Here is a 27,924-nt window from a genome sequence, read left to right on the forward strand (position 1 = left end):
TTTGCTTATAGAAATTTTATTTGAGAGGCAGAGAAAGAGGGGAGAGAGAATTCCCACCTGCTGGTTCACTTTTCAAATGCATGCAGTGGCCCAGGTTGGGCTGGGCCTGGCCAAAGCTAGGAGCCAAGCACAAACACAAGGCCTCCCATGTGGGTGGCAGGAACTGAATTACTTGAGCCATCACCTGTTGCCTCCCCAGATGCACATTAGCAGGAAGGTGGAGTCAGGAGCAGAAGCCCAGGCATCTCAACTTGTAGACCACCCCCCTCTCCTGCATGCATTTCAATGGATTTTATGACATCTAACTCGTTGCAGGTGCTGTTTCTTAGATGATTGAGGCAGGGTCTACTTTTACTAAGTGATGGGAAAAATCAAGTCATGAGGATGATCTCCTGCTTGCAGGTGCCACTCTTTAGACTTTCACTACGGCTTTCCCCACATTCTCTCCTTTCAGCATTCTCATAAACGCAGCAGGCATGTTTTCAAAGCCTTCAATGACGAATTCACGATACTGGATTTTCCCCTGTAGGGAAACAGCAACATGTACTAGGTGAATTTCACTTCCAAATACCACCCTTCTCTCATCCTAGCATCGGATACATCCCAGGAGCTTGGAAATACGAGATGGAGCACCTGTTCTTTGGGAACAGGGTCGGTTTGCAGACAAGAGACACACAGAGAGAAGCCAGTCTAGGGGTGAGACCCACATGCACAGTATCTGCAGCATGACAATGCACATTTAAGAATTATTTGCAGATCAAGATTAACAACAGGAGAAGTGTCAGAGGCAACAAGTGAGCAGGTTCTAAGTCAGTCCTGTAGTGGAAGTGGAAGCGGGGAGACCTGTCTGGGTGCTGTCATTGCCATCTCCTCCCATAGCGCGACAATGCAGCATCATCACCTCTGTGTGCCTCTGAAGAGCCAGGGCCTCTTCAGGAAATGTAAATGCAGGGCAGCCTCGGAATTGGTCTCTCCCTCAAGCTTTCAATCCGTGTTTAACGTTTATTTATGAGTGTGAGCAAGAAGCGTTCATGTTAGTGTGGAAGATTTTTCATTTCTCTTCCCACAATGCACCTGGGAAGGCAGCAGATGATTACCAAGTACTTGGGTCTCTGCCACCCATGTGGGAGACCCAGATGGAGTTCGGGTTCCTGGCTTCTGCCTGGCACGGACCTGTGTGTTGTGGCCCTCTGGGGCGTGAATCAGTGGATAGAAGAGCTTGCTTTGTCACTCTGCCTTTCAAGTAGATGGAAATAAATGAACATATAACAAGAAAGAAATTGCAAGTAGGCAAAGTAGGCAGCAGTTCAATGTATTTTGTTATAGATGGAAGCAGTGATATAGATTTGCAATGGAAAAGAGTAGAGGGAGAGTTGTTTTGTTTTCTTTTGTAAAATGGGAAAGGTAAGATTTGTATTTATTTATCTATTTATTTTTTTTTACAGATTTATTTATTTGAAACTCAGAGTAACAAAAAGAGAGAAGGAGAGGGAGAGAGAGAGAACGAGAGAGACAAGGTCTTCCATCTGCTGGTTCACTCCCCAATTGGCCGCAATAGCTGGAGCTGGACCCATCCAAAGCCAGGAGCCAGGAGCATCCTCCGGGTCTCCCATGTGGGTGCAGGGGCCCAAGGACTTGGGCCATCTTCTGCTTTCCCAGGCCACAGCAGAGAGCTGGATTGGAAGTGGAGCAGAAGGGACTAGAACTGGTGCCCATATGGGATGCTGGCACTGCAGGCCAGGGCTTTAACCCATTGCACCACAGTGCTAGCCCAAGAATTGTATTTTAAAAAAAGAAGCAGCAGTGGGCCAAAGACAGGCAGAATCTGATGATGTGGCAGAGAGGGAAGAGTTGGTGGGGTGACGTCTCGAGGAGCAGAGGGGACGCAGGTCTAGTGTCCAGCTAGGGGACGGCTCCAGAGCCCCTTACCTCTAGAACCCACGTCAGCAGCTCCTTCAGCGCCTTCTGGCGCACTTCTCCCTTCCAGCGGTTGAAGATGAACCCTTCCATGCGGATTTCCTGGTAGATCACGCTCTCCGGGGATGGGCCTGGAGAGAGGACGGCACACGTGGGTGAAGGGTCCAGGAGGGCGACTGGGGTGCCAACCTGAACAGTACAAGTCTCTGCCAGTGTTCTCTGAGAGCCTCACCTCCAATTGCCTCCACTCCTTGCTGATCCATGGGCCACCCCTAATCAGTATACTCTGGTAGGCAACCCAAGGGCCCCCAAAGAAGTCCACATCCTAAACCCCAGAACCTGTGACTCGATCACCTTACTTGGAACAAGGACCTTTCAGGGGGTGGGCATCAGAGAAATGGAGCTGTGTCTTGAGCCAGAGAGACGGATGCGGGTGCGTGAGGCGTGAAAGTGACGTAGCCAAGCGTTAGCCGGGTTGTGCAGGGAGAATGCACTACAGAAGACCCACCTCAACCAGATTTCTTTTGAGTGAAGGAGTGGACTCCCCTTTCCCTCTGTTGGAAGAGACACTGTATCTGGGGTTGTCCAACCTGCCGGGGATGTTGATTTCTTTATTGAGAGCAAAAAAGCAAAGGTGGCATTAAAGCTGGTAGAAATAACTTCTGGTCTCTGCACTATCCTAACAGTGAAATGTGTTAGAATTTCTGGGGATCAGGGCAGGGCAGGATGCAGTCTGATGCCAATGGGATGCACAAGGCCAGCTAAAGGCTCAAAGGCCCAAATGAGCAGCTGAACTTCCCAAGCCTGATGGCTGAAAAGACTAGATCCAGTCACTGTGTCGAAATATCTGACCGTCCCTAGGACTGGGAGTTAATGAAAACAGGGCTTGGTGAACAGAGCTTTGGATGCGGGTCAGTGCAGAGGGGGAGAGGGCACACTTCAGAACTGCAGAGTGGGAAAACGAGGACTGGAAAGCACAGCAGGACACGAGAGAAACAGGACAGCACAGCGACGCAAGGAGGGGAATGCACGCGCCTTCCCCTGTAGTGGAAACCATCAGACTGGCAGGGTCTGGAGGCCTTGCTGTGCAGGAAGCAGCGAGACTGACGCACACGCAGCCTGCGCTGCCCTCACCTGTGTCAGGTCTCCCTCCACCCCCTGCACCTGCAGCCGGGTCTCTCATCCTGCAGAACCCTAGTATTTTACCAACTGAAGTGTTCTGCTCACACATCAAATCCTGGCTGTCTTTTTACAAACTACAAAAAATGATAGATAAGAAAACTAAAACTTCTGATCACTTTCTTCCATATTTTTTGGATCTTGGGATTTTTCTATATCAAATTCTAATATAACCTGATTTAGCATGACATTATGTATTCTTATTTTCATAAATACTATTTCACCAAGAATGGCAGGAAACTGTTAAACTCTGATAGTCACTGGCCTATCCCACATGTATGACTTTTCTCCTTGTCCAGCATTCCCACACCCAGGGTCATGTGCACAAATTCATTACCTGGTGGAAGTTGGCCGGTACTGTTATACATAGAAATGGCCCCACATATTGCAACTCTCCCAAATTTCTTCATCTGGCGGATAGCAGTATTGGAGAACTCTCCACCTACCTACATAGACAGGAAAACAAAGCAAACCTTAAGTGATACAAACATTAGGAGATTCAGAAGATTTGGTAAGTCAATCATTTCATAATATTGGTGTTAGCAGTGGCAAAGTTCACTGAATTAATACAACAGTACGGAAATTAGAGTTAGAAAGAGACGTTAAAAATGGACATTTCTGGCCGGCGCCACAGCTCACTTGGCTCATTCTCCGCCTGCGTTGCAGGCACCCCGGGTTCTAGTCCAGGTTGGTTCACTGGATCCGGTGCCAGTTACTCCTCTTCCAGTCCAGCTCGCTGCTGCACTTGGGAGTGCAGTGGAGCATGGCCCAAGTACTTGGGCCCTGCACCTGCATTTTTTTGGAGACCAGGAGGAAGCATCTGGCTCCTGGCTTCGGATTGGCGTAGTGCGCTGGCCTTAGTGGCCATTTAGGGGGTGAACCAATGGAAGGAAGACCTTTCTCTTTCTCTCCCTCTCACTGTCTAACTCTGCTTGTAAAAAAAAAAAAAAAAAAAAAAAAAAAGGACATTTCTCTTTGACTCTAGGAACATACTTATAGAATTTATAAAGTTCACTTTATTATACTTTGAGATTATCTGATCATTCTAATGATCTCCTTGCTCCATGCTCTAAAGTATTGGGGGGGAGGGGGTGGCACTGTGGTGCAGTAGGCTAAGCCTAAGCCTGCAGAGCTCACATGCCATATAGGTGCCAATTTAAGTCCCAGCTGCTCCACTTGCGATCCACCTCTCTGCTATGGCCTGGGAAAGCAGTAGAAGATGGCCCAAGTCCTTGGACCCCTGTACCCACGTGGGAGACCTGAAAGAAGCTCCTGGATCCTGGCTTTGGATCGGTGCAGCTCCAGCCATTGTGGCCATTTGGGGAGTGAACCAGCGGATGGAAACCTCTCTCTCCTTCTGCCTTTCTCTCTCTACCTCTCTCTCTCTCTCTCTCTCTCTTTGCCTCTCCTCTCTCTATGTAACTGTGACTTTCAAGTAAAGTAAATAAATATTTTAAAAACTTAAATAGAAGTAAGGGAAAATAGTCAAGAAGAACAAACTTAGAGGACTCACACTTTTCAATCTTAATATAAAACAAAATTAATCAAGGCTGTGAAAATACAAACATAGAGCAATGGAACAGAAGTGAGAGTCTAAAAGTGAACTCTAGCATTTATGATCAATCAATTTTGTACAAAATGCTGAAACAATTCAATAGGGGAAAAGTTCCTTTCAACAAACAGTGCAGAATAACAGGATAACCACATGGGAAAGAATGGAACTGGACTTCTTCCTCACACCACACATAGAAATAAATGGAAATGATCTGTGGACCTCAGCCTAAGACTAAAATTATTTTATATACCATTGTCTCTAACAAGGGACCTGTATGCAGAATACAGATAGAAGTCCTACAGCCCCACAAATCACCCACTTAAAAATGGGCACATGTTGGAACAGACATTTCTCCAAACACGGTATACACATGGCCAGTACGCAGGTGGGAAGACTATCAATATCAGCAGCCACAGGAGAATGCAAAACAGAACCCCAGTGAAATACCATTCCTAACATGCCTGGGTGGCTAAGCGCAAGAACAAGGACAATGACAAGCCTTGGTGACGGGGAGGAGAAACTGGACCTCAGAGACTGCGGGTAGAAATGTCAGATGGGGCAGCCTCTTGGACAGCCAGTTCAGCAGTTCCTCAGAGCATGAAATATGAGATCGCCACCGGCCATCAATCCTACTCATAGGTGTATGGGGCACTGCAAAGGGTTCACGAAAACATGGAATTAAAAGGTAAATGGATTTGGTGCAAAAAGTTTTAAAATTTGTGTAGACAAAGGGTATGCAAAAAAATTCATGGAAAATGTCTACTATGAAAAAACTATGGATAGAATTCAAAACATTTTGCATCACAATAAACATTTTCAGCTCCCTGACCCATGGACTTTCTGAAGTATCCTGAGATACTCAAAAGGCATGACAGCTCATCCACATGGAGACCTGTACATGAACATTCGTAGCAACACGACCCACTGCAGCCAGAAAGGGGAGCACCTCGCTGCCCTTCCCCTGAGGAGTAGGGGACTCCAATGCGGTGTCCACAGAAGGGAACGTTCAGGATGGTGCACTGGTAAGTCCTATGACCTGGCTGACCTTACAAACATTTTAGGTCAAAGCAGCTGTCATATCATCACTTTGGCAAGGGTGGGAGCAGAGGCAGCTGCTAATGAGTACAGCATTTCCTTTCAGTGTGATGAAAATATTCCCAAACTGTGGTGGTGGTCATACAATTTTGTGAATACACAAAAAAACCACTGAATTTTGCATTTAAAATCAGTGAATGGTATGCTCTGTGTATTCCATCTCAATAATGAATCTTTTTACAAAAGACCTGTGGTTTCTCACAAGTTCTAGAAATCTGTGTTTTTTGTTTTGTTGTTTTGTTTTGTTTTTGTTTTTGTTTTTTTTTTTTTTACAGGCAGAGTGGACAGTGAGAGAGAGAGAGAGACAGAGAGAAAGGTCTTCCATTGCCGTTGGTTCACCCTCCAATGGCTGTCGTGGCTGGCGAAATGCAGCCAGCACACCGCGCTGATCCGAAGGCAGGAGCCAGGTACTTATCCTGGTCTCCCGTGGGGTGCAGGGCCCAAACACTTAGACCATCCTCCACTGCACTCCCGGGCCACAGCAGAGAGCTGGCCTGGAAGAGGGGCAAGCGGGACAGAATCCGGCGCCCCGACCGGGACTAGAACCCAGTGTGCCGGCGCCGGAAGGCGGAGGAGGATTAGCTTAGTGAGCCGCGGCACCGGCCTAGAAATCTGTCTTTTTATAGTAGCTTATTATTTTTTTAACTTTTATTTAATGAATATAAATTTCCAAAGTAGAGCTTATGGATTACAATGTTACAGTAGCTTACTAGTACGTCACATTAGGTCCAGATGTACTTACATTATCAAAATAACAATCGTAACCATCAGGAGCGGCTTTTTTCAAAGTTTCTTCCAGGGACTTCACCGTCTTGTAGTTAAAGGCAAAATCAAATCCGATCTTCTTAAGGTAGTCGACCTTTTCCTCAGACCCTGCTGCTCCCACGACTCTGCAGCCCTGAGGGAGAAAAAGGGGACCTGCTGATGAGCCGCAGGTGCGGGCCAACTGCACTTGCCTCTCTAGCACAGACAGGTGCCGAGAGCACCTCCTTAGGTACCCACCACAGCTGGTCGACAGAGTGCAGAGGGCAGGTTAGTCTCTGGACCAGCGAAAAGCTCAACTTCAGCTCACCTGTTGCAGTGAAGGGTTCCACTCAGGTATCCAAACCTCAAGCTTGTGATCAAAGGACATGCTTTCCTTTCCCATCCATGCACTGCCCATGACCAGGTTTTATTCTTTCCTATGAAATGTCCTTAAAGCTGGCGCTGACTTCTATTCTCCCATGTCAGTGCATCAGATGATCATCCTAAGAGGCCGGTGCTCAGGCAATGCGGGTAAAACTGCTGCCTGCAATACAGCATCCCACATGGTCACCAGTTTGAGTTCTGGCTGCTCCATTTCCAGCCCAGCTCTCTGCCATGGCCTGGGAAAGCAGCAGGGGATGGCTCAAGTCTTTAGGACCCTGCATCCGCAAGAGAGAATCAGAGGACATTCCTGGCTCCTGGCTTTGGGTTGGCACAGATCGGGCCATTGCAGTCACTTAGGGAGTGAATGAGCAGATAGAAGACCTGTCTCTCTCTCTCTCCTGCTGCCTTTTGTAACTCTGTCTTTCAAATAAATAAACCTTTTAAAAAATGATCATCCTGAAATTTAAAATGAATTTTTAAAAAGTTTCCTAAAAATCTCTTACTTGAATAAGAAGCTGTAGTACTGTGTCACCATAAACTTCTCCTCCAAAGGCCACGAGATGTTAACACCTAAGAAATGAGTATGCTATTCCTATAAGAGGTGGGTACTGCATTCTATTTAAAATGTAAACAACCAATTACAAAAGTATAAATTTATGCAAGATGTAGATAAAGCTAACATCCAAGTATTATTCCATTTTGGAAAACGCATACAATTCATGAACTGCAAAGTTAATGTGACAAATGCTGAAATGGAATCTGTCAAATCCAATATCTACTCTTACTTATTTACTCACTTGAAGACATCATTTCTGTTAACCTCTGTTAACTGCCGTGGACCTGAGCTAATGCTGTGACTGGAGGAAGACACTGACCTTGATCTTAGCGATCTGCCCCACGACTGCGCCCACGGCTCCGGCTGCTGCATTCACCAGCACTGTGTCTCCACTCTTTGCACCGCAGATTTCAAGGAGACCAAAGTAGGCAGTTAGGCTGAGTAAATACAATGAAGGATCTATTAATGGGTTTATTCTTTCCCCCTACAACTCCTTTCTATATATAGCTTGAAGCCCCAGGCCTATGGATTGGTAAAAGACAAAAAAATGCAGACAAAGAATATTTTCAGTTTTCAGTACACCTCTTCCTTTTCAACTCCCAGATGGAAACAAAGGTGATGTGAACCAGGGAGGGAATGGAGAGTGGGTTGGAAAATAGCTGCATCTCATCTATCCCCAGGCCAAGTTTCAGGGGTGAAAGAAGATAGAGCCCCTAGAACTCTGGGGATCCAAGGATGGAGATTGTGGCTCATGCCCATGTGAGTCCTTGGGGTGAGCCTCACAGGGAAAGCCTTCTTCCTATCATGATGTCAAAGCCACAGAGCACACACAGCGCTATGCTATGTCTGGGCAGCACAGGCCTAGAGAGAGCACCTGAAGTTTTCATGGCTCTCAACTGGCAAGGAAGAACTTCTGGGATTGCCCATATCAGCCCAGGTGGAAGATGGCCCAGGTGCTTGGACCCCTGCGCCCATGTGGAGACCCAGAAGAAGCTCCTGACTCCTGGCTCCAGGTTGGTCCAGGTCTGGCCATTGCGGCCATTTAGGGAGTGAATCCGCAGTACAAGACCTCTCTCTGTCTCTCTTTCTTTCTGCTTTCTGTCTGTAACTCTGGCTTTCAAATAAATAAATACATCTTTAAAAAAAAGGTCTTGGAGCTTGTGCTGTGGCACAGTAGGTAAAGTTGCCAACTGCAGTGCCGGCATCCCAAATGGGAGCTGGTTCAGGTCCTGGCAGCTCCACTTCCAATCCAGCTCTCTTCTATGGCCTGGGAAAACAGTAGAAGATGGCCAAAGTCCTTGGGCCACTGTGTGGGAGACCTGCAAGAAGCCCCCGATCCTGGCTTTGGATGAGTGCAGTTCCTACAATTGTGGCCATCTGGGGAGTGAACAAGCAGATGGGAGACCTCTCTCTCTCTCTGACTCTGCCTCTCTCTATGCCTCTGCCTCTCTCTCTCTCTCTCTCTCTCTCTCTCTGTAACTCTGCCTTTCAAACAAAATAAATATCTTTTAAAAATCTTATATATATAACTGAGATGTATGTTCTTTGTCTTTCTGTGGCTGGCTTGTTTTGTCTGGAAGGTCCATTCACATTGTCACAAATGACATGATTTCCTTTTTTTTTTTTTAAAAGAATAAATAGCATTAGAACACCTAGCACATTCCCTTTATCCATTCCTACACTTACGGATGCTTCCCTTGATGTTCCCTTCTTCGTCCTATCTCCTGGAATCAGTTTCCACGCATATAATACTCAAGTCTCTTCTTGTTGATAAGTTCTGAACAAATCCTTCTGGAAGGCCAGAGTATCCAGCACTCACACCAATAAAATATCCCCGTGCAACTCACCCTGGCATGCCAACTGTGCCCAGGGCCAAAGACAGTGGCAAGGTGTCTGGCCACTCTGTAAGCAGCTTCTCCAGTTGTTGTCCATCGGAAATGGAGTGCGATGCCCAGCCTGAATAAGCCAGGACGAGGGTCCCGACCGGCCACGCTGGGTTTTTACTTTCCACAACTCTGAAAGATAGAGCCATGAAGACAATGAGCCGTCCTCTCAGGGAGTTAGCATGCTATGGGGTCCAGGTTCGCAGAAGGGCGCTGAGGTGGCCATCCCAGGACTGCTACCCTGCCACGCCTCTCCATCTTCATCCTCAACCAGTGGCATAGAGGCCGCCAGAGAAGAACTCTCCAACCAACCCAGCCCAGGCATCTGTCTTACCCAGTTCTCCTCTGTTCAAGCAAGGGGCCCCGTGCTCTGGCTCAAATGCCCGCACACCGGCCTCTTCTCTTACTCAGGGGGCTCCCACCATCCTTCACCCTGCTCTCTCCGGAATTTTCAACACTTTCCTCCCTGCTGGCCTGTTCCCTTAGCCTATAAGCTTGCTCAACTCTGACATCTCCAAGTCTCATTTTCCCCGACCCCTCCCTTCCCTCTTCTTCCTTTGACACCTGAGCCTCCCACTTGATAACCCACTGCAACCTGCCACCCACCCCTACTATTCCACTACAGCCTCCTGATCACAAATCCAGTGGGTAGGGTGGCGCCGCGGCTCACTAGGCTAATCCTCCTCCTGCGGCACCGGTACCCAAGGTTCTAGTCCCGGTCGGGGCGCCAGAATCTGTCCTGGTTGCTCCTCTTCCAGGCCAGCTCTCTGCTGTGGCCCAAGAAGGCAGTGGAGGATGGCCCAAGTGCTTGGGCGCTGTACCCGCATGGGAGACAGGAGGAAGCGCCTGGATCCTGGCTTCAGATCAGCACAGTACGGGCCGTAGTGGCCATTGGGGGGTGAACCAACGGAAGGAAGACATTTCTCTCTGTCTCTCTCTCTCTCCCACTGTCTAACTCTGCCTGTCCAATACAACAACAACAAAAAAATACAGTGGGTATTTCGTCAAGATCTCTTTTTACCATCCTGTTCTGTCCAACGCAGGGGGTCACCTGGGAATCTTCCCTCTCTGGTTCCAATAACAGTCACATCTCCTGGTTTTGCCTGTCCTTTCTCTCTTATTACTGATTTCCCTTTTGTCGCTCCCCCTCTTCGTGGAGGAGCGACACTAAACCCTGCCTAGGCTTCATATCCGAGTCACGGCACCATTATGTCGCTCCCCCTCTTCGTGGAGGAACGACACAGGACCCTGCGCTGTTCTTTCGTCTGCTCGGCCCTCCCCGGGTTTGCTGCTGGTTCTTCCCGGGTTGGCTACTATCCCTTCCACCTCCGTGGAAGGGCGGTTCCCCCTGGCCACATTCCCCACTTCCGCAGGGGAGCGGCACACCGCCGGCCGGCTCTCTCGGGGGCTGCACAGGTGTTCCCCTTAGATGTTCCCCATAGATGTTCCTGGTGCATGCCGTCTCTCTCCTCCTTTATAGTCCTCCTCCGCCAATCCTAACTCGGCTGCCCACATGCCGAACACGCTGCTCTCCTCCAATCAGGAGCAAGTCCTACAGTTTATTAGCTGAACTGGAGGCAGCTGTGTGGAAGCTGTTTACTTCTCTACCAGCGCCACATTGTGGGAGAGCAGATGCACAGAACAAGTCTTAATTCCAGTAACTCAGTCCAGTCCGGGCTGCTCCCCACACCTTTGTTTCTTATTCTCCCACTCTTATCATTCTATACCATTTTCCTCTCAGATCATGAATTTATAAAACATGTTTATTCTAGAAATCTTCAAGCATATAAAATCAAATAACAGTTCCAACCCTATAACAAAGATAACTGCTAATATTTTGGTGTATTATGGCAATCTTAATGATATAGATGTTTACATAATTGATGTAGTTTTATGCTTTATAATGTAATTTTTCTCTCAACAGGATGCTAGTCTACATAATGGAGAATTTTTCCATGTTAATAAGAATCCTTCAAAAACTGTAATGAACTTAATTATTCTCCCATCATTCAGTGATTGCCAGCATCTTTCCTAATATCAATGACATTTAACTATTACTCATAAATGTGAATTTGTTTTTCCTTAGATAATGTTTCCATAAATGGGATTACTAGGTCAAGTGTACTGAAACATAAGTAACTCTTCGTGATTATCACCAAAGTCCTGTCTCGAAGGCTGTGCCAACTAAGGCTTCCACCAGCAATGTACATAAACCTATCAGCACGTCATCTCTGTCATGAGGTAGTACATTTTCGAAAACCTTTGCCAGCTCAACACATACAAATACATGTTCACTTCTTAGATTATTAGCAAGAAACGTAAAAGAAGAAATGTATATGAAGAAAACTTCTCATAGGATACCAGACAAAATGGAGAAATGGGAGACATACTAGTGTTTAGAGAAAAAGATGATAAGGTATGAGTCCCTCTAAACCAGGGGTGGGGAATCCTTTTTCTCCCAAGAGCCAGCTGGGGATTCCTAACATCATTCATGGGCCATACAGCATGATCAACTTAAAAGTTAGCCTGCTGTAGATCTGTTGAATGCCTAGTCCACCTGCAGCTGCCTTGGCAGGGAAGAACCGAATGATTTCTCGGGCCTTAACCGACTCACAGATTGTCCTTTCCCACCACTGTAATAAATTCACTGAAGCCCAGGAAAATGTCTGTGGGGAGCAACCCGGACTGGACTGAGTTACTGGAATTAAGACTTATTCTATGCATCTGCTCTCCCACAATATGGCGCTGGGAGAGAAGAAAACAGCTTCTACGCAGCTGCCTCTTGCCAACTTGAGTGCTGACCTCCAGGAGCTGATCCTGCTCCTGATTGGAGGAGAGCAGCATACTCGGCGTGTGGGCAGCCGAGTTGGGATTGGCGGAGGAGGACTATAAAGGAGGAGAGAGACGGCATGCACCAGGAACATCTAAGGGGAACACCTGTGCAGCCCCCGAGAGAGCCGGCCGGCGGTATGCCGCTCCCCCGCGGAAGTGGGGAATGTGGCAGGGGGAACCGCCCTTCCACGGAGGTGGAAGGGTCGGTAGCCAACCCGGGAAGAACCAGCAGCAAACCCGGGAAGGGCCGAGCAGATGAAAGAACAGCGCAGGGTCCTGTGTCGTTCCTCCACGAAGAGGGGGAGCGACAATGTCAATAAAACAGCAACAGATGGTGTTCTAAAATTGGGCTAATTATTAACATTTCCCTCTTTATGTCTATAAAAATTAAGAGTCTGAAAATTTTAAATATAAAAAATTAATGTATAGTCGGCGCCGTGGCTCAATAGGCTAATCCTCCGCCTTGTGGCACTGGCACACTGGGTTCTAGTCCCGGTCGGGGCACCGGATTCTGTCCCGGTTGCCCCTCTTCCAGGCCAGCCCTCTGCTGTGGCCAGGGAGTGCAGTGGAGGATGGCTCATGTCCTTGGGCCCTGCACCCCATGGGAGACCAGAAAAAGCACCAGGCTCCTGCCTTCAAATCAGGATCAGCGCAAAACGCCGGCCACAGAGCGCCGGCCACAGCAGCCATTGGAGGGTGAACCAACGGCAAAAGGAAGAACTTTCTCTCTCTCTCTCTCTGTCTCTCTCTCACTGTCCACTCTGCCTGTTAAAAAAAATTAATGTATATAACATTGAGGAAAATATGAATGAACATTTTAGCAATTTTGGACAGGAGAAAGCCTCAGCAAGAGATTAAAGAAAAGCTATAAGTACAAATATTTATAACGTTATTACATAAAGCTTAGCCATGATTAGACACAGGAGAAAGATAAAGATCTAAATATTTGTAATATTAATATTGTTGTTTTTTTTTTTTTTTTGACAGGCAGAGTGGACAGTGAAAGAGAGAGACAGAGAGAAAGGTCTTCCTTTGCCATTGGTTCACCCTCCAATGGCCGCTGCGGCTGGCACATCGCGCTGATCCGAAGCCAGGAGCCAGGTGCTTTTCCTGGTCTCCCATGGGGTGCAGGGCCCAAGCACTTGGGCCATCCTCCACTGCACTCCCTGGCCACAGCAGAGAGCTGCGGCGCCAGCCTGTAATATTAATATGTGTAACACATAAGAAGCTTGCATTCATCAATATAACACATAAAAAGTCGTAAAGGGATAGAACACAGGACATAAACAGGTGATTCGCAGGGGACCGTTGATAATTAACTCACAAAAGGTCAACATTACCGATAATGACAGAAATCCAACTGAACTAAGCATGAAATATCAATGTGTGCATCGTGGACGTTGAATGATGGGGACGGGCAGGCCTCGTGGTGCAGCGGGTGAGGCCCCCGTCCCGTACAGGAGCCCCGGCTGAGTCCTGCCTGCTCTGCTCCAGATCCGGCTTCCTGCTAAGCTCCTGAGGGCCCGCAGACGACGGCTCCAGTCCTGGGTCCCCGGCAGCCCCTGCCACCCAAGTGGTATTTCAGGCTTTCAGCTTCAGCCTGGCTCAGCTCTGATTGCTGCAGGTGTTTGGGGAACGACCCAGTGGGTGGAAGATCTCTCTCTCCTCTGTCCCTCCCTCCCTGCCTTGCAGGTAGATAAAAATAAACAAACATTTAAAAAAATGGGAATAATTATAGTGAATACTCATAGAATCTTTTTTATTAATTTTTAAAAGTTATCTGGCTTGAGGCTGGTGCTGTGTTGTAGCAGTCAACACCCTGGCCTGAAGCACTCGCCTCCTATATGAGCCCCGGTTCGAGTCCCGGCTGCTCCACTTCAGATCCTGCTCTCTGCTATGGCCTGGGAAAGCAGTAGAGGATGGCCCAAGTCCTTGGGCTTCCGCACCCGCATGGGAGACCTGGAAGAAGCTCCTGGCTTCGGATCGGCACAGCTCTGGCCTTTGCAGCAGTGTGGGGAGTGAACCAGTGGATGGAAGACCTCTCTCTCTCTCTCTCTCTCTCTCTCTCGTTCTCTCTGCCTCTCCTCTCACTGTGTAACTCTGACTTTAAAAAACACAGTCATCTTTTAAGGTTCAAACAATGGTAGAACTTTTAGTTTGAAAGATAATATTTTGTGCCGGTGCAGGGGTACAGTGGGTTAAAGCCCAGACATGCAGTGCTGGCATCACATATGGGCGCCGGTTCGAGTCCCAGCTGCTCCACTTCCAACAGCTCTCTACTATGGCTTGGGAAAACAGTGTAAGATGGCCCAAGTCCTTGGGCCCCTGCACCCACATGGGAGACCTGGAAGAAACTCCTGGCTCCTGGCTTCAGATACGCAAAGCTCTGGCCATTGCGGCAATGGGGAGTGAACCATAGGATGGAAGACCTCTCTCCCTCTCCCTCTCCCTCTCCCTCTCCCTCTCCCTCTCCCTCTCCCTCTCCCTCTCCCTCTCCCTCTCCTCTCTCTGTGTAATTATGACTAAAAAAAAAATAGTCATCTTTTAAGGTTCAAACAATGGTAGAAAATTCAGTTTGAAAGATAATATTTTGTGCTGGTACAGTTGACAGCGGGTTAAAGCCCAGACCTGCAGTGTTGGCATCACATATGGGCTCCGGTTTGAGTCCCGGCTGCTCCACTTCCAAACCTGCTCTCTGCTATGGCCTGGGAAAGCAGAAGAAGATGGCTCAAGTCCTTGGGCTCTTGCACCCGCATGGGAGACCCAGAAGAAGCTCCTTGGTTAGGATGGGCACAAATCTTGCATTTGCTGCCAATAGAGGAGGGAAGCAGCAGATGGAAGATCTCTCTCTCTCTCTGCCTCTCCTTCTCTCTGTGTCTAACTCTGACTTTCAAATAAATAAATAAATATTTAAAAAAAGAAAGATAAAATTTTTATGTTATGTGAAGTTTTACAATAAGCACGGACTGAATGAATACAGTATTTGTAGTAGTTAATAGTAAGGATGACACAGGGAGGTTGAAATGATGACATGTTCACAGCCTGCCCTCACTCCCCATCATTCAGGCAGGGGGGAGGATTTCCCAACATGCTTCCAAGGTCAGTGAGTGAAGCATCCAAGCTGAAGAAACTGTGGGAGCCAGGACAGAGCCGGGGCCGGTAGGAGGTGAAGAGGAGACAGGTTACCAAGCACGGGGACAAATGGAAATAATTACCTGGCCACTTGCTGCCCCATCATTGTGTCTCCCTCCTTCAGTCTTTTGGATCCCAACCTGAAAAACAAATTCCATTCTTCATACTGACGAATAGCTGGGCTACTGTCTGCAGTTTCAAAACAAATGAAAAACCTCCAGGCCGGGATGTGCAGACTGAAACTCAGACACACAAGGCAGAGCAGGTGCATCCTAGCACGGGTTAGAGGCAGCTCTGCTCTGTACCCAGAGAAACCCTCGCGTAGCATTTTCCTATGATGGAACACGAGATGCCCACCCCTGTGTACACTTGCGGGTGAGTTTCTTTCAGTGGCTAAAAATGCAACTCAGGCAGCACTGCATACTTGTTTCCCAAAACCACAGCCACACAAAAAGGAAAACCAGCTAAATCTTACAGTTGCGATTCTAGTCTTGAAAGACTAGCATTTACCTAGTGACCCAGAAAGGCACTGAGCCATCGGTGGCCCTTGGAGGCTTTTTATTCCCTCCCTCCCCCCGACGTTGTGTACTGAGGACGCCAGGTGAAGGTAACAAGACAGGTCTCTGAAGCTAAGGAAAGCCCCTCCCTCTGCCAATCCCTTCCAAGTGAAAAGGACAGATGGAGCTGGGCTCCTTGCTTCTTGCAGTTTTGCTGGAAGCCATGCCACACAACACCAGGAGAGGGTTGTAAAAGAAAAGGCTGAAAGGGGCGGAGCCAAGATGGTGGAATAGTAAGGGCGTGCACCGATAGTCCGGGTAAATTTAGTTTAATAAAAGGGGAGTTACGGTAGCCTCAGAAAAAAGAACCAGGAAAATATTGCAGAGTAAACTCTTCTGCATCGAGTGGCTGTGAATCGGAGGACCTACTGGGAGAACAAGGTCGCCCACCACGCGGAAGCCGAGCCGCGGGTGCCGTGGAAGCCGCAGGGTCTGCGGCCAGTGCGGGAAGGGGAGTGCATGAAAAAACACAGACAACAGCGGGGAGAGTTCCGACGTCCAGGGCTCGGAGTCCACACATGGGCGCTGGAAGGGGAGGTGAGCTCAATAACCCGAGACATTGGCGGGGAAACGGGGGTCAGAATCTAGAGGGGGGCCGGAAAGTGCAGCAAACTCACTACCGGAAAGAAGGAAAAAAAAAAAGAGCTTGGGGGTTTCTCTCTCAAGGCTTGAAGAATTCGCAAGAGACAAAGAGCAGGCCCCCTCTCTGGATTTACATATCAACAGCGGAGAGCTAAGGAACTGAGTCACTACAATTCAGTAGCCTAGGCAACCCAGTGGGAGTCCAGAGGAGCCTAAATGGACTCTGGGGAGAAGCGGTGCCATGCAGTGTTACTTACCCCCTGAATAAAATAAATAAATAAATAAATAAATAAATAAATAAATAAAAAGAGAGAGATTTACCATGCACAACCTGAGGGTGTCACCTTTGGACACCCTGAACCAGGAAGAACCAAGCAGAGCTCTCAGGCCACACCCATCTCAAGCCTCCAAGGCTCCTCCAACAGCAGGCAGTCCACTTAACACGGACATAGTATAAAAAAAAAAAAACGCACAGTGACGAAAGAAGAATTAACTATGCCAAGCAACAAACACAGAAATCGAGCGAACAAGATCAATGATGACACTATGATGTCTCCAAAGAAACAAAACACCCCAAACCAAGATTATGAAGATGATGAGATAGAGGAAATGCAAGATACGGATTTCAAAAAATTTATGATAAGAACAATTAGAAGTTTTCAAAAGCAAATCCTTGAACTACAGAAATCCTTATTGGACAGGATTGAAAATCTCTCTCGTGAAAATGAAATTTTAAGGAAGAATCAAAATCAAACTCAGAAACTAGTAGAACAGGAAAGTGTGATAGTGAAGAGAAATCAAAATGAAATGAAGAGCTCAATAGATCAAATGACAAACACATTAGAAAGCCTTAAAAACAGAATGGGTGAAGCAGAAGAGAGAATATCGGACTTAGAAGATAGAGCACAGGAAAACATACAGTCAAACCAAAGAAAAGAAGAGGAAATTAGAAATCTAAAAAATATTGTTGGGAATCTACAGGATACTATTAAAAAAACCAACATTCGAGTTCTAGGAGTTCCTGAAGGCATGGAGAGAGAGAAAGGATTAGAAGGCCTTTTTAGTGAGATACTAGCAGAGAACTTTCCAGGTTTGGAGAAGGACAGAGACATCCTAGTACAGGAAGCTCATAGAACCCCCAATAAACATGACCAAAAGAGATCCTCACCACGACACGTGGTAATTAAACTTATCACAGTGAAACATAAAGAAAAGATCCTAAAATGTGCAAGAGAGAAACGTCAGATTACTCTCAGAGGATCTCCAATCAGACTCACAGCAGACTTCTCATCAGAAACACTACAGGCTAGGAGGGAATGGCGAGACATAGCACAGGTGCTAAGAGAGAAAAATTGCCAGCCCAGAATATTATATCCTGCCAAGCTCTCATTTGTGAATGAAGGTGAAATAAAGACCTTTCATAGCAAACAGAAATTGAAAGACTTTGTGGCCACTCGTCCGGCCCTGCAAAAGATACTTAAAGATGTGCTACACTCAGAAACACAGAAACATGGCCATCAATATGAAAGAAGGGAAAGGAAGAACACCTACCAGTAAAAGAGCATGGGAAGCTCAAAGCATATACTAGAAAATATCTCCGGGAAAATGGCAGGGCAAAGTCACTACCTATCAATAGTCACATTGAACATTAATGGTCTGAATTCTTCAGTTAAAAGACACCATTTGACTGACTGGCTCAAAGAACACAACCCAACTATCTGTTGCCTACAAGAAACACATCTCTCTAACAAAGAGGCATGCAGACTGAAAGTGAAAGGTTGGAAAAAGATATTCCATGCCAACAGAAACCAAAAAAAAGCAGGTGTAGCCATATTAATATCAGACAAAATAAACTTTAATACAAAAACTGTTAAGAGAGACAAAGAGGGACACTATATAATGATTAAGGGTTCAATTCAACAGGAAGATGTAACTATTATAAATGTATATGCACCTAATTACAGGGCACCGGTCTATTTAAAAGATATGTTAAGGGACTTAAAGGGAGATTTAGATTCCAATACAATAGTACTGGGGGACTTCAATACTCCACTCTCAGAAATAGACAGATCATCCGGACAGAAGATCAACAAGGAAACAGCAGATTTAATTGACACTATTGCCCAAATGGATCTAACAGATATCTACAGAACATTCAACCCTACATCTACAGACTTCACATTCTTCTCAGCAACGCATGGAACCTTCTCTAGGATTGATCACATACTAGGCCATAAAGCAAGTCTCAGCAAATTCAAAAGAATTAGAATCATACCATGCAGCTTCTCAGACCACAGCGGAATGAAGCTGGAAATTAGCAACTCAGGAAACCCCAGAAAGTATGCAAACACATGGAGACTGAACAACATGCTCCTGAATGAACACTGGGTCATTCAAGAAATCAAAAGAGAAATCAAAAACTTTCTGGAAGTAAATGAAGACAACAACACAACATATCAAAACTTATGGGATACAGCAAAAGCAGTATTGAGAGGCAAATTTATAGCAATAGGTGCCTATATCAAGAAATTGGAAAGGTACCAAATAAATGAGCTTTCAGCGCACCTCAAGGACCTAGAAAAACTGCAGCAAACCAAACCCAAATCTAGTAGGAGAAGAGAAATAATTAAAACCAGAGAAGAAATTAACAGGATTGAATCCAAAAAAACACTACAAAAAATCAGCCAAGCGAGAAGCTGGTTTTTTGAAAAAATAAACAAAATTGACACCCCATTGGCCCAACTAACTAAAAAAAGAAGAGAAAAGACCCAAATCATTAAAATCAGAGATGAAAAAGGAAACGTAACAACAGACACCACAGAAATAAAAAGAATCATCAGAAATTACTACAAGGACCTGTATGCCAGCAAACAGGAAAATCTACCAGAAATGGATAGATTCCTGGACACATGCAAACTACCTAAATTGAACCAGGAAGACATCGAAAACCTAGACAGACCCATAACTGAGACAGAAATTGAAACAGTAATAAGGGCCCTCCCAACAAAGAAAAGCCCAGGACCAGATGGATTCACTGCTGAATTCTACCAGACATTTAAAGAAGAACTAATCCCATTTCTTCTCAAACTATTCAGAACAATCGAAAAAGAGGGAATCCTCCCAAATTCTTTCTACGAAGCCAGCATCACCTTAATCCCTAAGCCAGAGAAAGATGCAGCACTGAAAGAAAATTACAGACCAATATCCCTGATGAACATAGACGCAAAAATCCTCAATAAAATTCTCGCCAATAGAGTACAACAACACATCAGGAAAATCATCCATCCAGACCAAGTGGGATTCATCCCTGGTATGCAGGGATGGTTCAACATTCGCAAATCAATCAATGTGATTCACCACATTAACAGACTGCAAAAGAAAAACCATATGATTATCTCAATTGATGCAGAGAAAGCATTTGATAAAATTCAACACTCTTTCATGATGAAAACTCAAAGCAAATTGGGTATAGAAGGAACATTCCTCAATATAATCAAAGCAGTTTATAAAAAACCCACAGCCAGCATCCTATTGAATGGGGAAAAGTTGGAAGCATTTCCACTGAAATCTGGCACCAGGCAGGGATGCCCACTCTCACCACTGCTATTCAACATAGTTCTGGAAGTTTTAGCCAGAGCCATCAGACAAGAAAAAGAAATCAAAGGAATACAAATTGAGAAGGAAGAAGTCAAACTATCCCTCTTTGCAGACGATATGATCCTTTACTTAGAGGATCCAAAGAACTCCACTAAGAGACTATTGGAACTCATAGAGGAGTTTGGCAAAGTGGCAGGATATAAAATCAATGCACAAAAATCAACAGCCTTTGTATACACAAGCAATGCCATGACTGAGAAAGAACTGCTAAGATCAATCCCATTCACAATAGCTACAAAAACAATCAAATACCTTGCAATAAACCTAACCAAGGACATTCAAGATCTCTATGATGAGAACTACAAAATCTTAAAGAAAGAAATAGAAGAGGATACCAAAAAATGGAAAAATCTTCCATGCTCATGGATTGGAAGAATCAACATCATCAAAATGTCCATTCTCCCAAAAGCAATTTATAGATTCAATGCAATCCCAATCAAGATACCAAAGACATTCTTCTCAGATCTAGAAAAAATGATGCTGAAATTCATATGGAGGCACAAGAGACCTCGAATAGCTAAAGCAATCTTGTACAACAAAAACAAAGCCGGAGGCATCACAATACCAGATTTCAGGACATACTACAGGGCAGTTGTAATCAAAACAGCATGGTACTGGTACAGAAACAGATGGATAGACCAATGGAACAGAATTGAAACACCAGAAATCAACCCAAACATCTACAGCCAACTTATATTTGACCAAGGATCTAAAACCAATTCCTGGAGCAAGGACGGTCTATTCAATAAATGGTGCTGGGAAAACTGGATTTCCACGTGCAGAAGCATGAAGCAAGACCCTACCTTACACCTTACACAAAAATCCACTCAACGTGGATTAAAGACCTAAATCTACGTCCTGACACCATTAAGTTATTAGAGAACATTGGAGAAACCCTTCAAGATATTGGCACAGGCAAAGAATTTCTGGAAAAGACCCGGGAGGCACAGGCAGTCAAAGCCAAAATCAACTATTGGGATTGCATCAAATTGAGAAGTTTCTGTACTGCAAAAGAAACAGTCAGGAGAGTGAAGAGACAACCGACAGAATGGGAAAAAATATTTGCAAACTATGCAACAGATAAAGGGTTAATAACCAGAATCTACAAAGAGATCAAGAAACTCCACAAAAACAAAACCAACAACCCACTTAAGAGATGGGCCAAGGACCTCAATAGACATTTTTCAAAAGAGGAAATCCAAATGGCCAACAGGCACATGAAAAAATGCTCAAGGTCGCTAGCAATCAGGGAAATGCAAATCAAAACCACAATGAGGTTTTACCTCACCCTGGTTAGAATGGCTCACATACAGAAATCTACCAACAACAGATGCTGGCGAGGATGTGGGGAAAAAGGGACACTAACCCACTGTTTGTGGGAATGCAAACTGGTCAAGCCACTATGGAAGTCAGTCTGGAGATTCCTCAGAAACCTGAACATAACCCTACCGTTCGACCCAGCCATCCCACTCCTTGGAATTTACCCAAAGGAGTTTAAATTGGCAAACAAAAAAGCGGTCTGCACCCTAATGTTCATCGCAGCACAATTCACAATAGCCAAGACCTGGAACCAACCTAAATGCCCATCAACGGTAGACTGGATAAAGAAATTATGGGATATGTATTCTTTAGAATACTATACCGCAGTAAGAAATAACGAAATCCAGTCATTTGCAACAAAATGGAGGAATCTGGAACACATCATGCTGAGTGAAGTAAGCCAGTCCCAAAGGGACAAATACCATATGTTCTCCCTGATCAGTGACAACTGACTGAACACCAAAAAGGAAACCTCCTGAAGTGAAATGGACACTATGAGAAACGGTGACTTGATCAGCATAGCCCTGACTGTTAATGAACAACTTAATACATTATCCCTCTTAGTATTTTTTTTTGGTCTGTTCTACTTAATATGACTGGTTTCATTCTGTAATTATCACACAGTTATTCTTAAGTGTTGAAAATTAACTGAAATGTGATCCTTGTTAAACATAAGAGTAGGAATAAGAGAGGGAAGAGAGGTATAATTTGGGACATGCTCAAGCTGACTTGCCCCAAATGGTAGAGTTAGAAACATACCAGGGGATTCCAATGCAATCCCATCAAGGTGGCATGTACCAATGCCATCTCACTATTCCAAGTGATCAATTTCAGTTCACAATTGATCATAATGAAAGGACTAAGAGTCAAAGGGAGCACATAAACAAGTCTAGTACCTGCTAACACTAACCAATAGAATAAATAAAGGGGAGAGTGATCCAACATGGGAAGTGAGATACTCAGCAGACTCATAGAATGGCAGATGTCCTAAATAGCACTCTGGCCTCAGAATCAGCCCTAAAGGCATTCGGATCTGGTTGAAAAGCCCATGAAAGTATTTCAGGCATGGAAAGCCAAGACACTCTGGCAAAAAGATCTCTGTGAGTGAGATCCCAGTGGAAAGAACAGGTCTTCAAAGAAGGAAGTACCTTCCTCTGAAGGGAGGAGAGAACCTCCACTTTGACTATGACCTTGTCTAAACAAGATAAGAGTCGGAGAACTCAGAGGGCTTCCATAGCCTTGGAAACTCATGACTGGAGCATAGAGAGATTACTGATGCCATAGACAGGAGTGTCAATTGGTAAAGTTGACAACAGGAGTCACTGTGCACTTACTCCTCATGTAGGATCTCTGTCCTTAATGTGCTGTACATTGGGATTTAATGCTATAACGAGTACTCAAACAATATATTTCACCTTGTGTTTCTATGGGGGTGCAGACTGTTGAAATCTTTACTTAATGCATACTAAACTGATCTTCTGTAAAAAAAAAATATCAATTCCCAACTTGACTCTCACTGGGATTAAACATGACAGTAGGTCTGATCTGATTTCATCATCATTTAAAAAAATCATCTATTATTTTTCACTTTATGTTTCTGTGTGGGAGCAAACTGTTGAAATCCTTACTTAATGTGTGCTAGGCTGATCTTCTGTATGTTAAGATAATTGAAAATGGATCTTGATGTGAATGGAAGGGGAGAGGGAGTGGGAGGTGGGAGGGTTGTGGGTGGGAGGGACGGTATGGGGGGGAAGCCATTGTAATCCATAAGTCGTACTTTGGAAATTCATATTCATTAAATAAAAGTTAAAAAAAAACCAAAAAAATAAAAATTAAAAAAAATAAAGTACATATAAATATTGAAAAAAAAAAAAAAAAAAGAAAAGGCTGAAAGGGTGACCTTTGACTAAGCCCAGCACCAAGACGACACCGGGAGCACAAGGGGAAAAGGAGTGTTGCATCAGTTGGATATTTTAAAGGTGAATGGATTCAGAACAAGGTCCCCCGCAGGACTTCGCAGGAGGAAAATGATATACCTCATGTAAGGATCCACGGAGAGGAACAGAGCTTCCAGCAGGACCTCTGCAAAACAAAGCAGTGCACAGGCATTGAAAACTCACGGCCTTGCTTCCCTAGCATTTCACACAACACAGCTCACCGCTCTGCTGCAGGCTGCCCTCTGCTCTGTGCTTGCCAGGGACAGGCTGCAGGCTCACACCCGCGGCCCAGTCCAGGTATTAAGAACGAGGGGTGGCACTGGGGTGCAGCGGGGGAAGCTGCCTGTGGTGCTGGCATCCATATGGGCACCGCTTCATGTCCTGGCTACTCTGCTTCCAATGCAGCTCCCTGCTAGTGGCTTGGGAAAAGCAGTGGAGAATGGCCTGAGTGCTTGGACTCCTGCCACCCACATGGGAGACCACGGGCCCGGCCCAGGCCTGACTGTGGCAGCCATCTGGGGAGTGAAGCAGCAGATGGAAATCTCTTTCTGTGTCTGTCTCTCCTTCGCTCTCTGTAACTTTGCCCTTCAAATAAATAAATAAATAAATCTTAAAAAATAATAACATATAATGCTATTTACTCAGCATGACTCCATGCTTTATTGGATTATTTCAACTTTTATTTATTTGAAAAGCAGAGCAAGAGAGAGAGAAATCTTGCACTTTCTGGTTCATTTCCCAAATGCCCTCAGTAGGTTGAAGTTGGGGACCAGAACCCTATCTGGATCTCCCACATGGTGAAAGGGACCCAACTACTTGAGCCACCATGTGCTGCTTCCAGGGTGTGCACTAGGAGGAAGCTGGAATTGAAAACAGAGCCAAGTTGAATCCAGGCTCTCCCGACACTGGATGTGAATGTCCCAAACAGCATCCTAGCCACTACGCCCAATGCCTGCGCCCGTATGGATTATTTCATCTGACGTTCTCAATAATCACTGCTTCCACTTTGTTTACATTTAGGATAAGCTTCTCGTTCAAGGCCACATGTGTGACCAATATTTCACGGTATTCACATAACATTGGATTATTACCAGTCTCAGTTAGTATTAAAGAATTCGTGGGCGACAGCACTTTGGCATAGTAGGCTAAGCATCCACCTGCAGTGCTGGCATCTAATATGGGCACTGATTCCTTCCCAACTGCCCCTCTTCCAATCTAGCTTTCTACTATTGGCCCTGGAGAGCAGTGGAAGATGGTCCAAGCATGTGGGCCCCTGCACTCACAAGGAAACCAGAGGAAACTCTTGGCTCCTTGCTTCGGATCAGCCCAGCTCTTGTTGTTCGGACCATCTAAGGAGTAATCCTGTGGATGGAGGACTTTTTTCTCTGTCTCTCCCTCTCTCTTTCTGCGACTGTGAAATTACTTCTCAAATAATAAAAATCTAAAAAAAATATGAATCTGAATTTGTGGGGCCAGCATTGTGGTATAGTGGGTTAAGGTGCCAACTGTGACACCTGTGTCCCATATCAGAAGACCAGCTGAAGTCCTAGCTGCTCAGGTTCTAATCCAGCTTCCTGCCATGTGCCTGGGAGAGCAGCAGAAGATGGCTCAAGTATTTGGACCCCTGCCACCCATATGGGACATCCAGATGGAGTACCAGGCTTCAGCCTAGCTCAGCTCTGGCCAATGCGGCTATCTGGGGAGTGAACCAGCAGATGAAAGATCTATTTCTCTCTCTGCTTCCCCTCTTTCTATGTTACTCTGCCTTTTAAATAAATAAAAATAAATCTTCAAGATTTCAAAAAAGATTTTGCTCTTAGCTGGGGTGACCCTTGTGCACACAGTCTCTGTGGGAATGTTGCGTCTGTGGTGTGGCCATCACAGTGTAGACGGCACTCATAACTTGGCCACACTTCTTGTTCACACTGACTTTTCTCCAAAGCCTCCCTGCCTCACTCTTCTCATCCAGAACTTTTTTTTAAAAAAACATTTATTTATTTATTTAAAAGTCTGAGCCAGAGAGAGAGGCAGAGGGAGAAAGACAAAGAGAGATCTTCCATCTGTTGGTTGGTTGGTTCACTTCCCAATTGGCTGCAATGGCTGGAGTTGCACCGATCCAAAACCAGGAGTCTGGAGCCTGCTCCTGGTCTCCTACATGGGTGCGGTGGCCCAAGCACTTGGGCCATCCTCTCCTGCCTTCTCAGGCCAGAGCACAGAGCTGAATCAGAAGTGGAGCAGCAGGGACCCGAACTGGCGCCAATATAGGATGCCAGCACCAAGGTGGCACCTTACCACTATGCCACAAGGCCAGCCCCCACAACTCACTTTCCCACCCCTGGAATTCAGGCTTGCCTATGTGACTTGCTTTGACCAATGGGATATTAGCAAACACAATACAAGTAGGAGCTGAGAAGTGTGCACATATTGGAGATTGCCAGCTCCAGCAGCTCTTGACCCACAAGACTACCACAAGAACAGAGCTCAACCTAGCCAGCAGGAAAGACCACACCAGGAGAGCTGAGGCATGCGCCCCAGGAAACCCCTGCAACACCCCAGACACTAAGCAAGGCCCATCCTAAATCAACCATGCAGCCCAGGTGAGATCTAGAAAAGGCCACCCAATGTAACCCATCCAAACTGCCAACCCACACAGTTGTGCACCAAGAAATCATTGTTGGTTAAGTCACCAAAACTCTGGAGTATGGGATCGGCTTTGTGGCACAGCCGGTAAAGACACCTCATATAATGCACCAGTTTGAGTCCTGGCTGCTCCACTTCCAGTCCAGCTCCCTGCTACTGTGCCTGGGAGAGCAACACAAGATGGCCCAAGTCTTTGGGACCCTGCCATCCACATGGGAGACTGGATAAAACTCTCGGCTTTGATCTTGCTTAGCCTTGGCTGTTGCAGCCATTTGGGGAGAGAACCAGCAAATAGAAGATCTCTCTCTCTCTCTCTTTCTCCCTCTCTCTTTGTAGCTCTGAATTTCAGATAAGTCTTAGAAAAACAAAAACAAAAACAAAAAAAAAACAAAACCCAAACCCTCTGGGGGTAGTGTGTTTCGCAGCCAAGGCTGCCGGATACAGTCTCTTCCAACGCTGAGTGCTGGCCTCACCTCCATTGTTTAAGGGTGGGAGCTCCACTGTCTTCAGCTCAAAGTCACTATCCGTGGGGTGGCCATGGAAGTGCTTCTTCAGGGTCCAGTTCTTAGCACGCACCATCCTGAGGCTCCTAGGATTCAGTAAACACAGAGTCAGCTTCCCTGAGATGACCGCACTCTTAGGGGTGCAGGCCATTGCCAAGGCCAGCTGGCACTACCTCGGCACACTCGCCAACAGCCACATTCCATGGGTACTTGTCTGGTGCTCGTGCTGCGCCAAGCACTTCCTATCTGCTATGTCGATTTCTCCTCATAGCTTCCCAACAGACAGATGAGAAAACTGAGGCTAAGGGGCCGGCGCTGTGGCACAGCAGATTAAAGCCCTGGCCTGCAGTGCCTGCATCCCATATGGGTGCCACTTTGAGTCCTGGCTGCTCTCTTCCCATCCAGCTCCCTGCTAATGCGCCTGGGAAAGCAGCGGCACATGGCACTTGGGCCCCTGGACCACCTGGGAGACCTGGAAGAAGACCCTGGCTCCTGCCTTCAGCCTGGCCCAGGCCTGTCGCTGCAGCTACTTGGCGAGTGAATCTGTCTCTACCTCTCTCTGTACCTCTACATGTCCAATAAGTAAAAGAAATCTTTAAAAAAATAACACAAAACCGGAGGCTTAAAGAAACCTCCAGGACAAGAAGAAACGTAAAAGACTGGAGTTCCAGCCTTTGGGTTCCAGTTTTCCTCTCCGGAACTCCCCTGGGCCTGCAAACATCCCGTTTCTCATCTCACAGGGACGAATCCTCAGGAAAAGAGCGACCAAGGCCAACAACCAGGTTCCACTGGAGAGGACCCCGCGTTCCGAGAGACCCGCGGGAACCCCTGAACGCCACCGGGGGGCGCCGCTGCTCCGCCCGCTGTTCACCCGCAAACTTATTTTAGCTCCAGGGGGAAAACCGCGGGTTCGCGTTTGAACCTGGCACCTCATATACCGAGAAATGAGTCGACTTGGCCCGAACTCTCTCGGATCCAGCTGGAGCCGCGCCGTCCCCCGAGTGAGTCAGTTACAGGCAAATAAGCCGCGGGGCTGCTTGCAGTTTCTCGCCCTGCCCCTGTCCCCGTGCGGGCGGCCTTGGGGGCCACCAGCAATGCAGCCGGGCCTCGCCCTTCTTTCCCTCCCCATCCCGGACCGCTCCAAGCAGCCGCCGAGGCCAGGAGGCCCCGGGACGTCCGGCTCCCAACTTTCTCGGAGCGCAGGGCGGAGACGCCTGGCAGCACCAGGAGCCCCAGGGCCGGGCGCCCACGCTCCCCGCAGGGCCGTCCGGCACCCAGCAGGGAGGAGGAAGAGCGAAGAGGAAGCAGGGCGTCTGCTCACCGGGGGCTGCAGGTCCCAGTGCAGAGGGAAGGCGGTGTGAGCGCCCCACAGCCCCAGCGCCTGAATTTAGGGCGGGAGGGGGCAGGGGTGGGGCTTGGGAGCTCCGCCTGCTCTTCCTTGGAGCCCGGCC

The 27,924-nt window shown here is 46.6% G+C and overlaps 1 protein-coding gene across 2 annotated transcripts; it reads right to left on the reverse strand.

Annotated features, from left to right (window-relative positions):
• On the reverse strand, positions 1–27,893 carry LOC138844979 (prostaglandin reductase 1-like). Of its 2 annotated transcripts, none has more exons than XM_070055554.1 (10): positions 27,795–27,893; positions 26,444–26,559; positions 23,430–23,475; positions 15,361–15,417; positions 9,278–9,445; positions 7,750–7,867; positions 6,489–6,644; positions 3,434–3,542; positions 1,930–2,048; positions 1–523 (listed from the first exon to the last, which is right to left on the reverse strand). In XM_070055554.1, exons 2-10 carry the CDS (start codon positions 26,547–26,549, stop codon positions 413–415), a joined length of 990 nt encoding a protein of 329 aa, XP_069911655.1. In that variant the 5' UTR covers positions 26,550–26,559; positions 27,795–27,893; the 3' UTR covers positions 1–412. The 2 variants fall into 2 exon arrangements, with proteins under 2 accessions (XP_069911655.1, XP_069911656.1); XM_070055555.1 differs by lacking the exon at positions 27,795–27,893 and adding an exon at positions 27,412–27,428.
• Positions 27,894–27,924: the final 31 nt, after the last annotated feature.

This window comes from Oryctolagus cuniculus, chromosome 1 (genome assembly GCF_964237555.1).
Source record: "Oryctolagus cuniculus chromosome 1, mOryCun1.1, whole genome shotgun sequence".
NCBI lineage: Eukaryota > Metazoa > Chordata > Mammalia > Lagomorpha > Leporidae > Oryctolagus > Oryctolagus cuniculus.